This window comes from Macrotis lagotis, chromosome 3, assembly GCF_037893015.1.
Source record: "Macrotis lagotis isolate mMagLag1 chromosome 3, bilby.v1.9.chrom.fasta, whole genome shotgun sequence".
NCBI classification, from domain to species: Eukaryota; Metazoa; Chordata; class Mammalia; order Peramelemorphia; family Peramelidae; genus Macrotis; species Macrotis lagotis.
The window spans coordinates 252,267,854-252,286,073 of NC_133660.1; the positions used below are offsets into that span (position 1 = coordinate 252,267,854).

General features: G+C 35.5%; 1 protein-coding gene across 2 annotated transcripts in view; it reads right to left on the reverse strand.

Annotated features, from left to right (window-relative positions):
• The window catches only part of KIF18A (kinesin family member 18A), an 80,408-nt gene that overhangs the window by 7,184 nt on the left and 55,004 nt on the right, over positions 1-18,220 (reverse strand). For both annotated transcript variants that reach the window (XM_074230409.1, XM_074230410.1), the window contains exons 14-15: positions 1,968-2,427; positions 595-702 (exon numbers count right to left, since the gene is read on the reverse strand). In XM_074230409.1, coding sequence (XP_074086510.1) covers positions 595-702; positions 1,968-2,427 — 568 coding nt within the window. The remainder of the gene's footprint in view (positions 1-594; positions 703-1,967; positions 2,428-18,220) is intronic.

Sequence of the window (18,220 nt, forward strand, 5' to 3'; positions counted from 1 at the left end):
AGAGAAGGTCCCTCTCTATCCCTCTTCTAAAGGTCTAATCACTTAATGGTCATTCGCTTTTTCATACATCTGAAAAATCTGTTGGGACAGAAATTCAGTAGATGAATAAAATGTTTTCAGGGTTTAAAAAATTCTCCAGCAGTTTTTAAATGTAAAACAAAAACAAACAAAAGCAAAACCCACACTGGAAATTTTACTAAATCTGACCTTTCTGGACTGTTAAATTAATAATAACACATTCTGTGGATTCAGAACATTTGGCAAACATTCTCAAAAGGTCTGTTGGGCTTCAGACACTGGATGCCTCATCCCTGTGAATAACAGTTTCAATTCCTGGCTTTTTATTTTATATTGTTCTTTCCTCACTCACCACAAGCTCATGGTCAGGGTAGACCAACTCTTATCACCACTGTATAAACAGAGGAACTGAGAGTTAGGGAGGATCACTCAGAATGCAAGAAGTGAAACCAGGATTGGAGGCCAAGTTTTCTGCTGTTATTAACAGACTATAGATTTAAATAACTACAGAAAAATGAGAGCATCAGGATATAAAATGTCAGGAAAGTCTATGCAATGATGGCCAATGAGCCTTACCTTGTTAATTTCCGTTTTCTCTTTGCAGCAGCTGTCATTGCCATATAGGATGGGATTTCATTTGTTACATGGACAGATGTTTTAGTCAACAATGAAGGGAGACTAAGCCTACAGTTTTTAAGAGTGGAAAATAAAAAAAGATAACTTTTTTTTTAAAATGAAAAAACGAGATAATTTTTCATGATGGCGATAAATACAGAATGTAAACATTTTGAATGAATCAAAAAATATTATAAATAATTCAGGCATCATATCTAGTCCAATCCCTTATGTATTTACAAGGAGCCTGAGGTCCAGGGAGGTAAAGGTATCTAAGGAAGCTGCAATAACAATTTATCCCCTGATGAATGGAACTCAGTGAGGAGATAGTATGGTGATAAATACTTGGCCCTTACTTCACTTATCATTTATTAAGAACCAACTCTATGTAAATAAAGCATTGTCTTCAAATCTGTCCAGCCTGACAGGACCTATTAGAATTTGTGCTTTGATGGATTTGAAAGAGAATCACTTGCATACCATGATGAAGCACTGGAATAAGCCTTTAGGAAAGATTTCCTAAACTTATATATTAATAATTTTAAAATGTGTATCTCTCTCTCTCTCTCTCTCTCTCCCCTCCCCCCCTCCCCATTTATCCATCCTTCTACAGAAACCATTATCATAAAGCTGTCATGTCACCAGTAGCAAAAAAAAGGCATGGATACTTTTCCTTGCATTAACATGTATAGAATATGATGGATGAAGTGTGACTTAACAGGTAAAGTACGAAAGCATATGCTGCTTGGATAAAAAGCAGTGAAAAATTGGGTTAGGCTTAGGAATACTTTACATTATCTAAGGACTGCTGGAGTACTAAGACTTGTCAGACACCATGAGAAATTGTGGAATTTCCTTCGAAGGTCTAACACATGAATTTGGTAGTCTAGCTTGAAAACTAATGGACAATGTAGTTCAGTCAACCTAATCAGTTTGGTAAAATATATTTACTAGAGGTACCAAATATGAGACCTGAGGTACCAAATATGAGGAAAAGTTTTTAAAATGGAATGGCAGAAAAATGAAGAATAAGTATTTTGCTTAAAAGCTGGTATTAACACAGTTTCTATAGTGTTAGTGCCAAGAGGGTTTTGATTAGTACAATGCTATTCTCTTACAGATGAGGAAAATGAAACTTCAAAGAGGTTAGGAGATGTAAGTAAGGTCACACAGCTATCTCTGACAAAGACTGGGTGTTGAAATTCAGGTCTGCTGAGTTTTAGATCCATATTAGACTTTAAGCAGGAAAAGGAAAGGAATAATTAAATCTAACCGAAGAATCTTGCATAAACACATTTTGGAAATGCCATTAATAGAAATCTATTATGCCATACCTTGGTAAAATGGTATCGTTTCCATTTGGTTCTAATTCCTTTTCAGAGAATATACCATTTGTGTCACTGGTGTCTTCATGTATAACAAATGTAGACTCCAAATTCTCTTTGACACACTCTATCCTTCTGTCAAGAGGTATACAATTTTTTGAAAAGGGAGCATGAAAGAGGTTACTGTTTGTATTCAAACTATTGATTTCCTGAAAACTGGTTCCATATGATGACTGTGAACTGAGATTTTGAATGGATTTTCTACAGTTTTCTGGTGTATATACAATAGCTTGAAGTTCTTGTGTGAAAGAATCATTGAGCTGAGTTTTATTAGACAGTTTAGGTCCTTCAGAATGTTCGGTCATCAAGGGAGACTGGATTAATTTCCTCCGAGTTCTTTTTTGTGAAGGAGGTTTCTGTTGTGTAATCACTGGTTGCACTTTTTCACTGGATCCATCTGAAGGTGTACCTGTTCAGCAAATTAAAACAAACTCAATAACTTTTTCTAAACTTTTCTCCTACTAATCACACTATTACAATCCCTTTATTAAAGGGAAATTAATTTCTAATAGTTAAGTTTTAAAAATTACAGAAAATAATTAGGCTATTAAAGATGAACAAAAATTGAAAATTAAGAATCAATTTTCAAAAAGTTCTAAAAGAAGACCTGGAAATGGATCACATACAATCTTTCTACAGACAAATAATTATAATTGGGACTATTAGCAATATTGTCAAACTGGGATCCTGGTATGTAAAAAACCAAGAAAAATTTGACTGTTTTATTATATGGAGGTAAACTTTAAAAGGAAAAAAATGTTTGTAGGTATTACAATCAGTAACTTTTAGACTACAGCAAAGACTACTTTGAAATTACTGAGGAAAAGATTAGTTTAAATTAGAAATAAGTAAAACCACAGCATTTCAATATGATCAGGAAGGTTTTGGTCAATTAAACATTTGGAGATCATAGTGGGGAAATGTTTTAAATTCTTTTGAGTGATAAGGATTTGTAAGTAGTGTATCACTGTATCATGGATTGAGAGGTGGATTCTGACATTTATGACAACATTTTAATAGCTATAGTTAAATCATTTTTGGTAACTACATGTATTTTATTTTTTGCATTTAAAAACATTATTCTAAGATGGTGTCTACAGTATTCACTAGGCTGTAAAACAGTCTAGGGCACAAAAAGATTAAGAATCCCTCATTTGACAGATGTGAGGAGACAGAGAGACTTGAAGGTGAAGTGACTTGTATAAAGTCACACAGATAATAAAGGGCTAAACTGGGGTAGCTACGTGGTGTCGTAGATAGAGCACTGGCCTTGGAGTCAGGAGGATCTGAGTTCAAATTCCACCTTATATATTTACTAGTTGTGTGGCTCTGGGTAAGTCAGTCCCCGCTTATTGTCTAAACAAACAAAAAAGGTGACCAAGTTGAAACTCAGATCTTCTGATTTTAATCCAACACATAATTCATCATATTTAGATCATTTAACTATTAGTATACAACAATATACATTTGTATTAGAATATAATAATTTCATCTGTGATTCAGAAGATGATGAATCATTTCGATGGCTACTATGGTGATCATAGAGAAGTACTGGCTAAAAGAACTATGATTATAATAGATATGATACCACATACAGAAAACCTAGTACATTAAAAATAATTTTTAATTAACTTAGGACCTCCTCTTCCCCTTCTGCTTCTGTAAGTTCCTAAAGGGCCAGACTGCCTCATTTGGTTTCTGTATTGCCAGGTGCTGCCACAATACAAGGTACCACTGTATGGATATTGTATGTGTACAAGGTAGCTACTATATATATATATCTACATATTTGTTGAACTCAATTCTAAACTTTTTCTTCCAACAATGATCACTAAGTAAATCAATGACTTCTCAGTTGATTCTGAATTAGAGAAACCTATAACTTTGTCCTAACTCACTCACTAAAATCATCAAGGTGCCTCCCCACCCCCTTCAATAAAGAACTAAACAATCAGAATGAGGGGGAAAAAACAGAAACCAACCAGATCCAAATTGAAAAATTTGACAAAAAAAAATAAATCTCAAATTTTAATGAGTTGCCTAGTATTCTCTCTGTTTGGTACTTCCTTCCACCTGGACCCAGAACAGTATATCTTTTTTCAGCTTTTGTCCTGGAAAGAAGTCCTTCAATGATTATCACATTTTTAAAAAGTTGTCAAAATGTGAAAATTGTATTTTTTCTGCCTGAATAGTTGCCCTCTAACTTACTGTGGTCATGCCCCTCCATTCTTCAAGATTCTAGAAGAGTCTCTTCAAATTTTTATGACTGCATAGATTAATACCATTAAATATATTTTGGAGCATATAACCCTGTGTGTCTATTTACTTATTTATAAATTATAAATAAGTACTATATAACCAAGATAAATTAAAGAGGATATGATAAGGATAAAATAATAATTGAAACTAGAGTCTGTAGGTACCTTTGTAGTTGCTGCTATTAGTATCTTATAAAGATATTGCTGGATTATAACTGCCCTGAGGGACCCCACACCTGGTACAGAAGTGAGAAGGTTGTGAATTTATACAGTGGATGGAGTGCGCAAATTTCTTTTTTTTTTTTAAGGTTTTTGCAAGGCAAATGGGGTTAAGTGGCTTGCCCAAGGCCACACAGCTAGGTCATTATTAAGTGTCTGAGACCAGATTCGAACCCAGGTCCTCCTGACTCCAGGGCCGGTGCTTTATCTACTGTACCACCTAGCCGCCCTCCACTGTACCACCTAGCTGCTTGGGAGTGGGCAAATTTTGAGGGATAAAGGTAAATCTAATTATGCTGGTGACAAGCCCCAAACTGATTGGTTATCACAAAAAGCAAGGGATGCTGCCTACCCTCCATCATTTGATGGGTTGATCACACACCAATTGGGACTAAACTGTTCTGAATTTGGACACCACTAGTTCAGAGCCCTAAGGGCAATTGGAAAATGGTGGACCTTTGATAATTTGATCATGCTAAAAACCAGTGCCTTCACTAGTTGTCTTTTTAATGTAAGGGAAAATCTAAATAAGCCAGAAAAATTTCTCATCTAAATAGTATTTGTAGAGTGCTATCATTTCAACTTTCAAATGCCATAACATCTTTTTCATCTGTTTTCATTCTCATTGCTATTGTTCTCTTTTGGGCAAGATAGCAACTAGTTAATTAAGCAATCAACATTTACTAATTCTGACTTTGCAGCAGGGAGGTAACTAGGTAGCAGCACAGTGGTTGGAGTCAGGAAGACTCATCTTGCTGAGTTCAAGTCTGGCTTCAGACACTAGCTGTCTGACCCTGGCCAAGTCATTAAATCCTATTGGCCTTAGTGTCCTCATCTATGAATGGAGCTAGAGAAAGAAATAGCAAACCACTCTAGTATCTCTGCCAAGAAAATACCAAAAGGACTCAGAGAGCTGGACGTGACTGAAAACAACTGAACAACAATTTGGTATTGGCACATTTTCTATACTACTTTTTAAAAATGAATTCTTATTGTTATATTTACAAACCCTATGTTTATCAATGTATCCTCCTATCTCCTAGAGAATCCCTCATAACAAAAAGCAAAAAAAGGGACAAAAGTTCAGCAAAATTAAACAACATATTAAAAAAAATCTGACATTTATAGGGATTGTTGCACAGCTATAAGCCTCTACTTCTGCAAAGAAGCTGAGGGGGTACCTTGTGAAAAAACAAAACAAAACAGAACAAAACACTACCAACTTTAAATATTAAACACAATTTAAATTAGATCACAGAAGTAATAGTGTAGAAGTATAATAGTAATAGTAGTAATATAATAGCTATTAAGGAGCCATAGTAGATTATTGGGGATAGTGGGAAACACCAGCAGGTGGTGAAGTGGTCAGAAAAGAACTTTACAAAAATCAGGTTGGTGGATGAACAGATGGGGAAGAAGTCAAGGCAGAGAGAACAACTAGGAGTTTACTGGCTAGAGCTCAAGGAAGGGGTGAGGAGAGCATGACCATGGGTGGTGGCTGTGTGAAGAGGGGAAAGGTGGGGAAGATGTGAAGGAGGAAGGGAAAGGGAGGTAAGGATGGTAGCAAGAACTCAGAAGCCTGGAAGGTGAGTGGTGCCTTCAACAAACAGGGATGTTTACAAGAGGAGGAGGTTTAAGGGGAAAGACAATGAGCTGTTTTAGTTATGTTGAGTTCAAGATGCTTATGGACAAATATTTTAAACCCATGGGAGCTGATTAGGCCACCAAAATACCAAGAGTGTAGGAAAAACAGAGAAGAGGACCTGAGAACTTGCCATGATTGAAAGGAATATCATGGAAGTTGTCAGACAGGGCAAACCCAAAAGAGAGCTCAGTGTTGAAAACCAAGAAACCAGAGAAGAAAATGAGGAGAAAGTGGTAAACCAGGTCAAATGCTACAGAAGATATAAAGGAAAAGGACTGAGAAAAGGCCATTAGAAGTAACAATACGGGCATTTTGATCTTAATTGAGTATTAATGTTAAGAGTCCAGATCACAGAAGATTTATAAAAAATTAGGAGGGGGAATGGAACCAATGAGTTTAAAGATGATGGTAGATACTAGTGAGTAAGGAATTTTAAATATTGGGGAGTCTTGGATGCAGGGAAAGAAGTATTAAATAGATTGAAAATGAGAGAGAACAGATGATGATGGGATCAGTCTACTGAAAAAGTCAGGAGGTCTTGAGATCAAGAGTTCTACAGAGGAAGGAAAGATGGCCTAGATTTTCTAGTTAAAGAGTTGAGGTCCTCAGCTGGAAGTGGGATTAGGGAGCTGATCAGTAGATTACTAGGAGAACAGTCTGTTCCTTTGGACCCAAATCTATATTCTTTTGATAGTTCTGTCACTTCAATTTTCCAAAAAAGTCAATGGCTCCCTACTACCTACTAAACAAAGTTCAAATTTCATAGAATGGTAAGCAAGATTTGACCCATATTTGCCTTTCATTCTCTTCCTTCCATTATTCTTTTCCTGACCCTGACACACTTGTCTTATTACTTGAGACCTATCTGCTTACCTATTCTTCAAGGTCTTACCTCCTAAAGTTCTTTCTCTTCTGAATGATCATGGCACTTGGAACCTTTCATAGCAGAACTTGTATTTTTTTCTATATGACTATCTCCCTATTAAAGATGGTCAGCTCCAGGAAGAACTGAATTCTGTTTTTTTCTGTCATCTATACATATAGTATTTACATATCAAATACTTTTTGAATGAATGTTTATGAAATTGGGTAATTGGTTAAATTAAAAAACTACATTAAAAAGAAGAAAATTCTAAAACTAATCACACTTTTCTGCTTTACTAAATCAAATAAAGATTATTCCTTTACTGTGACCCAGTGTTTTAAACATCACTTTTCATAATATGATAGTAAAGACATAAATGATGCTAGAGATATTCAATGGTCATACATTGGAAGTTTTTCTTTTCCATTTGTGTTTCTGTTAAGGCTGAGCAAAGGAAAAAAGGAAATCTTGGCTAATCCAACTAATTAATTAACTGAAGATTTGTTGAATGGCACAAGGCACTTTTCTACAAAATCAACTGTACTTTCTTTTTCACCTCTTGACTTAGTTAAAATGTTTCCAGTTCTCCAGGTGATACACCTGTATTATTCCATGGTTGGTATTTCGTGGACACTGAAAGTCACTTAAATTCTACCTCCTCAGTTTAGGTTGAGGAAAGAGAACTAGAAGGAAAGCAGTACTTTCAAAATCATATAATTGGTTTTCACTAGATGGTTTGTGGCTACTTAGATTGTTTTGTGTTTGAGACAAAAAGAGTTCAACTATAGAATTTTGAAATTATATTGGGAAGTTGAAAATTCATAATTGTAGGTGAAAAATGAGAAGAGGGAAATAAAGTGGAAAAAAAAATCCCAACAACATATAAATGAAAACCTGGAATTCCTCCCAAAAGTAACCCCATTTTAGTTACTTATTAGTTGTGGAAAAAAAAAGGCTTGAAGCTTCACTTTCATGCTATCCTTTCCTAAATACCTATGAACTACCATGAAAGTGCTAGTGTGTCTTTTTCCTTCTTTCTAACATTTTCTATTCATTAGGAAATGTCTTTGCTGGAGTGAGCAAGCAAAAGACTAATAAGAGTATTTGATTCAAGACACTACTCCATTTCAAACTATCACAACTAAAGTCCCTAGAGAGAGCTTTAAATATTTAGAGGTTGAAATGATTAGTTCTAAAAAGATAACAGGGGAGTTGGTTTTAATGATTTTTGAATGCCACTGCCTGCTACAAGGAAATTTATCAAGAGAAGACAACTGGAGATGACCCTGGATGTGAGGCAATCAGGGTTAAGTGACTTACTTAAGGTTCCACAAGCTATCTGGATTTGAACTCAGGTCCTACTGACTCTAGGGTCAGTGCTCCAACCACTGTACCACCTAGCTGCCATCTGGACCCAGATGGCTCTGGAGAAAAATAGTGAGGCCAGCTTTCCTTCACTCAAATCCAATTCAGGTGCTTGTCAAGGCATTATCTCCCTGATAGTGTGGTCTTCTTTGAGAAGGAAGGACAAACATCATCTTTTATCTTTAAAAAAATACTGGTTGCTTTTTTTGGGCTAACTTACTAAGAATGGGGAAAGGATGTTGAGAAAAATGAAGGATAAATATCATCATCAAGAGAAGAAAGGCTTTGACTTAAACTTTCCTCAATAATCTAAGAAGTCTCATTCTAAAAAAAAGTGACTCAAATTTATAGATCTCAAAAATATTATTATTGAAATGTTTGAGATTGATATATGATGATGTATTTTTGGTTTTAGACAGGTCAAACTTATTCTGAATATAATTTGTAGTAAATTAGGACCTTTACATGATTTGAAAATCATGAGGTAATAAAGGATAATGTATTTACGCTCATTTTGTAGGACAGAAGAATAATTTTTCTGTTTTAAATTCTAAAGGTTTATAGTTACAATCCACACTATGTATAACTGGAAAGAGGTAACCAAGATTTATATGATGTTGACTATTTAAAAGAAAATGGTGTTTCAGAGATCCAGAAAAGACAGATATATGAAAGAAGGAAGTCAACAGTATCCAATACAAAAGCAGCATCAGCATAGTTGGAAGAAAAAAAAAACAGTAGAAAATAGAATTATAGTTTTAAGACCAAGGTTGGCATTACTGCCTGCATGATCTTGAGAATTCATTTCACTTGTCCAGGAGAGGGAAGGGCCAAAGGTCTAACTGTGGGAAGCAGGGTGAATGAAGAACACTGTCATTGATAACAACAGCAAGGTCAGAAAGGGGAGCAAATTAAAGGAAAAGTCTAATAATGCGGGTGGGAAATGCAGGAAATTTCTCCTTGGGCAGTTGGAACTTGAACTGAGATCAAAATTGGATTTTAGTCTTATGAAGCTCTGAATCAAGGGGAGTTGGAAGCTGCAAGAGCAAAGGAGATGACAGGGGAAGAGAGACCAGAGCAGAGGCTGGGGGGAGGAGACACAACCCATCCTTTCTCCATCCCCAGTCCAGCTGAGTTTCAGCTACTAGGGACAAGACCACCCATGAGGTGTCTTCCTCATTTCCTTCCACAGTCCAGCTCCCTTTCTGGGGCTGTCTTTACCCATGAGGTTCTAAGCTCATGGTGGGCAGGATTCCTCTTTCCTTTGCTTGGCACAGAGGCTGTCACATAGTAGGTGCCTTACAAATATTTCTTGAGAAAAACCAGGCCCTGGCTAACTCAAAAGTACAGGAAAGAGGACGGTGTGATTGGACTGAATCCTGTAGCCAGGAGATAAGGGAGGAGTGATCAAATAGGTGGCTGGGGTCTGAGCCAGAACTTCTATTGCAAGGAATTGAGGAGAGAGCAGGTACAGAGCTGGTGAAGAGAGAGGGGTGAGGTCTGAAGAGGGCACCAGGAGACAGAGGAGAAATCCTGGGAAGGTTGATGGGAAGAAGTCAATAATGAGAAAGAGATTAAAGAGGAATGAAAAAGAGGAGGGGGAACCAAGGCAAAAATACAGGGAGGAGTTCCTTAGACAGGGTGGGTCCAGGGGTTTTTAAAGGGCAGGTTCCTAATGGCTCTAGACATTTGGCAAATTGCCAAATGCTACAAATCAGGGATTGGTATATGGTTTTGTTGATTGTTTAGACTTCAGAAAGTGATGGAGGAAGCAATAATGCGGATTTAGACTTTCAAATGTGTCTTTCTTTTTTTGGGGGGGGGGAGGAGTTGAGAGCCAGTTGTTAAACATTTACTGACATCTTCCAGGAAAGGCTATCTTCTCTTCTGATAGGAATGAGGGCAGAAAATAGCCACTTTGAGAGTTCTGAGGGTAAAGGAAGGGAATCAAGAGATATTAGTGAATGGTATTGTTCTTTTACATTCTTTTGAAGGAGAGAGTGATCTGTTTTACAATGAAGTTTCTAGGATGATATGGTGGCAAAAAGTAGGGTTTAAAAAATAAACGGTGACTCCAGGAGAGAAAAAAAATGGAAAAAGGAAAAATATGTACTTGTCTGAGCTAAGGAGAAGATAAACACTAGTGCATAAAACTATGGTATCTTGGTTTTGTTTAAATGGGCAGGAATTCACACAATAAAAAAGATGTTCTGATATTTCAGTTGTTAAGGGCAAAAACACATTCCCAAATTTTATTTACCACTTAAAAGAGTAATCAAAACTCCAGAAGAAAATGAAAAATTGATTATATGAATAAAAATATCTGTAATCTATAGAATTTGTTTTATAGGTGTTGAGCAACTTGTGTTTTTCTCTGTTGGCTTGGAGGTATTTAATATGTAAGCCTTTTGACCCCAAATTCTTTAAGTCTACTGTCCATCTAAGATATACATAATCAAGACAATTGACAGAGGCTTGCTATAGCTTCACAATTATAAAAATTCCCTCAAACCACTCTCTGTTTCACTATATTGATTAAAGTCAACATTTTTGCTGGAGTTAAAAAATAATCTAAGAAACAACTGAAAGACTGTATATGTATTATGTATTTCAATAAATTGATTGAAACTTTCAGCTAAGTTAGAACCACAACCTACCACTCACCCACAAGCATGTGCTTTATTCTTAAGTTTGTCGACAAGGTGTTATACAATGGCTAAGTGCACAATTAACGTCTAGGAAATGAAATTTAGAAACAGAAAAAAGAGATCTCTGATCCCTCTGCTACCAGGGAATTTTACTTTTCTGAGAACTAGATAAATGAGATCCAGATCTTAAAATAATTTTCCACTCCCTTTTACATGACATTTGTCAAATTTTCCATTACCAGATATTTTTATACTAAGGCTGCCGTGTAAAGACAGTGACTTTTCTCCACTGTGCTGCTACCACCAATTTGGTGGCTATTAATAGCTGGAAGATTAACTTCTTTTCCCATGAGAGGCAGCAGGGGTATAGAGGATAGAAAACTATATAGAGGATAGAGAACTGAATTGGGAGTCAGGAGACTTGGCTTCTATTTCTGTCCCCACCAATGACTTGCTGAGCGACCTTGGGCAACTCACTTAAGAAGCCCAGGCCTTAATACTCTGTGGTAAAAAGGGCTAATATCCTATCACCTACCTTTTAGAGATGGTGTAAGGGAATTTTCTGGGATTGGATAGTCATAAAATTAAAAAAAATAAGATGGCATATAGAAATAAATAAAAGTAACTCTGAAGGGAAAACCATCCCTTATTTTCTAATAATTCTACCAGGTGTTTAAAAAATATTTTTAATTTCTACTAATATCTTATTTTATTTTTTAAGATATCTTTGGGCTTTGATTTCTTCATTTTTTTTTAAGAGACTGAATTGTTCTTTAATGCTCTAACATTCCATGGTCTTAGTTAATCCCCTCATTCTCAGAACCCCTGCCCTAAGCTCAGCTGTCTGGACTAAGGGATGGTTGCATAAATGCCAATGGTAAACTGCACCATGCTTTCCTTCACAATCCATCCATCCTCCCACCCCAGCTATTGTTGCTTTGTGTGCATCTTTCACATTCTACCTTTTGCTCTGGGAAAAGTAATCAAGATAATGATACCACCAGTATCATGTATGTAAATTATTTTCTTCTACAACAGCAGAACTGTAATTGACAGAATTTAATATACTTTAATTGCTATGAAATCAATGATTTCAGTTGTAACTATGTTAGAATGTGGAACTGTAGAAAGAGTTGGTTTAGTAACTTGGCACTTTTCTTGTATGAACCAGTAGAAAAAACATTTAAGTAGTAAAAAAAAGCAACAGAAGAGATCTGTATACAATTGTCCAGGTGTTGAGGGATCAATTAAGTCTGAAAGAGCAAAGGATACCAAAAAGTTCCATGGGAAAAATCACAGAAACTACAGAAATAAAAAAAATTGAGAAAATATTAATAACTCTGGATAAATACACCTACTTTCAATCTCTTCACAATCTTTACAAGTACCAAATTTTATATAGTTTTTGTAGTTACAGTTTACTTCATATACTACTACAATATTTATTTGATAACTATAAAACAGCACTTGATTTGGGAGAGCAAAATGCTACCTTGCTGCCTGGTCCTCCAATAAAAAGATTCTTAAACACATGTGTCTTTGAATGCTGGTTCATTGCCTTGGACATGGGGGATGGTTAATAAAGGCTGGATGAATTGAAAGCCTCCCTGATAGGCCTAGAAGAATCAACTTTGAAGGCCCATTGATTACTAGTATCTAGGGAAGCTTCACAGGCTTATCAAAGGTGTCTGCAAATATGACCTCATGTATTATCTCTGAATTGCTAGATCTAATCCACATCCTACCTATCTTCTCAGCTTTTGACATGGGTTATCACCGTCTTCTCTTTGACACTGTTTTCTTTCTAAGTTGTGTTAACACTGCTCTCTCCTGGTTCTCCTCCTATCTTCCTGACAGCTCCTTCTTTGTCAAGGATCTGCATCTAAGTCATGCTTGATATTGGTGTATTTAGCACTTTCACCAGCGACTTGGATAAAAGCATAAATAGTATACTCCACAAATTTACAAATGATACAAAGCTAGACAACCGGCTACCAAGCTGGTTGCCTGAATCCAAAACAGGAAATATAGAACAGTGAGTCAATTCTTAGGAGTGAAATTTGATAGGAATAAACGTGAAAATATTATAGAGGCTTCCCAAGTACAAGACAGAGGAGACAGGGCTAAGAATAGGTCATCTAAAATCCCTCCTGAACCCCAACCATGCTAAAATCTAACAGATCAAGGAGTTTTAGCAGACCACAAATTTACTGAGTCACCAGTGTGAGATATAGCCAGGCTTCATTAAAAGATGCAGTGCCTACAATTAGGAAGGTGATAATCCCATTGAACAGAATACATTTGGAGTGCTTCATTCAGCTTTCTTTCTTTCTTTTGTTTTTTTTTTGGTGCTACATTTTTTAGTAGGGATACTGATAAATTGGAGCATTTGGTAAAAATGGTAAGGAGTCTTGAGATCATGTGTATGAGAATTAGTTAAAAACTAGGTGTATTTAACCTTGGAGATAAGAAGGGGGAGATAGGATGGTGTTTTTTAAAAATGCATCTAAAGAATCATTTGGAGAAGAAATTAGACTAATTTTTCCTTGACTACAGAGATCAGAACTAGTAGAAATCATCTGAATTTGCAGAGAGGTCCCTCCTCATCCTTAGGAGTGTTAGCATCAAATGTATTAAAATAAGTAGGACCATCACTATGTATAGAATTGACTTAGTTTAGCGCTATATCCCAGCATTTAATTGACTACAAGGTGGAAAGAGGACAGATTTATTAATGCAAGAGGAAGTTACTGGAAAATGTGTTTATGTTCTACAACGTACTTTATTTTCCATTTCATCATTTTATTGCAGATGGCTGTGATTTTGAAAATTAGTAGTTCCTGTTTCCCTAATTCCATTGTGACTCTTCTTTCTTATGCTTTTTTTTTTTCTGCATGGAGAAGCAGGTTGTTTCTCCTGTTAGAAATGTAAGCTCTTTGATGGCGGAGATAGTTCTGTTTTAGTCTTTGAATCCCAAGTACCACTCACAGTGCCTGGTACCCAGTGGGCACTTGATAAATGCTGTTGATGGAATGAGGTAGTGCCTGAGCTAGGTAATGAAAGAGGCATAAAAGTGGAGAAGTAGTTTGAATATTAGTACATAAAAATGCATAGAGGCAAGGAAAAGTAGGATGAGAGTTAGGTGAAGTCAATGAAGGTCTTTAATATAAAGATGAAGATGAGGCATTTTATTTGTTTGATAATAGAGATTTCTTTTGGTTTGTTTTTTGTTTTGTTTTGTTTTGAGCAGGGAAGTAGCAGAATAAAACCATGTCTGACAAAAAATATTTGGAGGAAGAATAAATTATGGTGTGGGTAGTGGGAGAAGGAAGCAATAGAGCAATTAGAAAGCTATTACAATTGTACAGATAAAAGAAGCAGTGGAAGGTGAAATAACATGAGAGATAGTACAGAAAAGAAATTGTGGAAACAGACTCCCTAAGACCTGGTAACTGAAAGGATATGGGGAGAAAGGTCTCAAAATAGTCACAGGTAAAACAGAGATTTGGGGTGCTGAGTTCTGGTAGAATGAAGATACCATAAATGAAAATGAGAAAATTGGGAGATACAGATTTGGGAGAAGCTGCTAAGTTTGCTTTTATTCAAGCTGAATTTGAAGAGAGTAGGAAATGCAAAAATAAGAAAGATCAGGGAAAAAAAATGATCAGAGAGACATGAGAAGAACCAGGAGAGAGAAGGAAACATGCAATCCAAGAACATCAAGAATAGGGGTGTGTGTGTGTGTGTGGGGTAATGATGGAGGTATTTTCTTCCTAAATTGAAAAGTGAAAAGCTGTCTTAAAATGAAAGGTGTACTTTGTTGACTCATTCATAAATAGTCGACAGCCTCTTGTGTGTAAGACTTGATGGCACAGCATAATGGAGCACCATACATAATACCACATGATGAATATCGCACTCAGAAATTGTCATGATGAAGAATTATGGTTAACATCTTTATAGACTCACCGGTATCTTAAAGATTCAATCAAATAGCATTTCAGGTTCTAATGCTTATAAAAACAAAAGGTCAACACTGAGAGAAGTAATAATTTAGCAAGTGCTATACCAACCATAGGACTGTAGAGATTGACTTCATCAAAAAGCACTTAATTTTTTGAGAGGGAGGGGAAGGGTGGGGAAGAGGATGAACCATCAGCATCACAGAGTACTTATGCACTACAAGTGAAATCCAGGTTTAAAAGCTGCCAGGTATACACACGCTGAAAGGTTTTCAAGAGCTTCTTTCCCTAACCAAACAATACGCTTTGTTCAGTGAATCAAATTCTAATTTGCGTAACACTTATCCATTAACATTTCAGGAAACATTTTAAAATATTTATACGATACTTTAAGGGAACTTATAAGCAGCTGAAAATGTGCATTTCATGGAAAAGTGGTTAGAGTTCTATTAATCTATTCCTTTATTACCACCAGAGGTTCCCGCTTCAGAAAAAAAAATTGGGTTTACTGTAAGACACTGGTGGTTCTACAATGCCTTCAAAGAGGTTTTAGAAAGTCTGACAAAAACATTTTGATGAGATCTTCAAGATTTTGAAGCTTCTTAAAAGACTTTTAAATATTGCATATACTTGAAAAATAAACTGTATATATGTAAACATTGAAACTATGAAGCAGATAGAGAAGAAATATTTCTAGAATAATTTGCTGAAATTATGAAATATTATATATGAAGCAAATATTATAATATCTCTTTAATTGTCTAGTACAAAAAAGTATGTCATTACCATAAGAAAAATTGGAGGGGGCTGGGAGAGGCACTACCCTTGTCAAAATAAGATTTACAACAAAGAATTAAATATTATATAATTTTTCTGGCTAAAATGACATTTTTTAAGAAAAAGAACTAGATGTAAAGGAATTACAAAAGGGAAAAATTCACCCCTCAACTCTTGATCCTGATGGAATCAGAGATTTCTATCAAACTTTTAAGAAACAATTACTATTATTACTATATAAATTATTCCCTGAAATTGAGAGAAAAGGCTTACCAAATTTATTTTATGAAAAAAAAAATAAGGTCTAAATTGGGAAGGATACAGCACAGATGGAGAATTATATTCCAATATCATTATAAATTAAAAAAAAACTGTCAGAATCAAGCAACTCACATAAGAAATCATTCATTATGACCAAGCTAGAGTTATACTGAGGATGCAGTGAGAGTTCAACATGATGAAAACAATAAAAAATCATATTAAAAACCAAAACATCCAAATCTATATAATTTTTAATAGGGATGAGAAAAGCCTTTGACAAAGTACAACATTCATTAATGATACATTATATAATTTGTGCTAAAACCCTATAGTATAGGCATAACTATTATAAAAAGTATCTATCTAAAATTAAAAGCAAGCACCATATTCAATGGCAATGTACTAGAAAATTTCCCAGTTAAATAAAGAAGGAAAAAAAAAGATGCCCACTTTCTTCACTAGTGAAAGGTTCTGGAAAATGCAAAGTAATAAGATAGGAGGAATCAAAGTCATAAAGATGAGCTAAAATGACTCCTAGTTCCTCAGTTTATTTACTTAGAAAATCCTAAGGAATAAGTAAAAAACCCAAAAAACCCTAATTCAGAAAATTAAGAGTTTCAGTAAAGTGGGAGGCTACAAAATAAATTTCAAAACTCAAAAGAATTTTTGTTCAGTGCTTATAACTGGGTCAAGTCAATACAAGCTACTTTATATTTTTAATGTTATACTAGTCTAAGAATATAGCTTGATAAAATAATAAAATTTATTTGAAAGGATAAAGATCTAGAATATAAAGGAAAGGAATGAAAAGAGGAAAGGAAGGAGAGGAAATAGTATTTCCAAATCTCATAATGGATTATAAAGTATCCATCATCACAACCATTTAGAATTGGTTAAAAATATAGGGGTAGAACAATGGAACAGACAAGAAAGGGGAAAATTTAAAAACTCAGTAATACAGTGTTTGATAAGTTAGAAAAATATATAACTTAAGAGCTACCTATATGAGAAAAAGCATTCTGAATAAAATTAAGCCCAGACCAACATGTTACATCATATTCTCTAAATATTTTAAATAGTTTTTGGATCTTAAATATTGAAGATGATACTATTAAAGGATTTAGGAGAGAAGCAGATCATATACCTCTCACAACTACAATTACGATATAAATATATATATATATATATATTCTTAATTAAACAAGGTATAGAGGCAATTATAGAAGATAAAAATGTCTAACTTTGATTACATGAAAATGAAAAAGCTTCTGCATGAATAATAAGTGTTAACTGGGATTTATTAAGGTCCTATTATATGCTGGGCCTGAGCTAGGCACTAGAGGAACAAAAAATGGCAAATAATGGTTCCTGCTCTCAAGGTACATACAAAGTCTAGTGGGGAGATCACATGCAAGTAACTACCTACAAACAAGATATGTATATATATGTATATACATATATATATACATATATATATATGTATATATATATATATACACACACACACATATATATGTATGTATAGATGATAAATTGGATGGAGGTAATCAATAGAGGGAAGGCCACAGCATCAAGGGAAAATAGAACACTTTTTTGTGAGAGCAAAGAATTAGACACAAAGTGGATGCTCACTGATCAAGGGTCTTTGTCCAACTATGAACAAGAAGAGCCAAACCACCTCGATAGCGGTATTCTTGCTATACATGAAATAAAAATGCACAACATTATGGCCACAGGTTCTCCTGGCAGAAGTCAAAAGCAAATCAAGTTGCTTCTGATTCCTTCCAAAGGAAGGAACATCACTCCACAGACCAATAGCCAACAATTACTAGCACTTTCAGAGCACATTAAGTTTTACAAAGCACATTAGCTTCATTCTAACAATAACCTGTGAGGTGAGTGCTAACATCACCCCTCCTTGCCCAGGGTCTTCCAGTCATGAACTTCAGTGGCTCTCTACTGCCTCCAGGACTAAGCACAGAGCTCTCTCAATGGTATTAAAAGTTCTTTACACTCTGCCAGCCTTTGGCTTGATCCAAGCACTCTTGGGTCCGGTATCCCTGACTTCTTAACTGAAGGCTCTCTTTTCTCTCCCTCTGACCACTGACCTCCCAGGCTTCCTTTAGTCCCCATCACAACCTCATCTTCTGTGGGAAGCCTTCCCTGACTGCTTGTGCTGCTAGTGACCTCACTGCCCTGGTT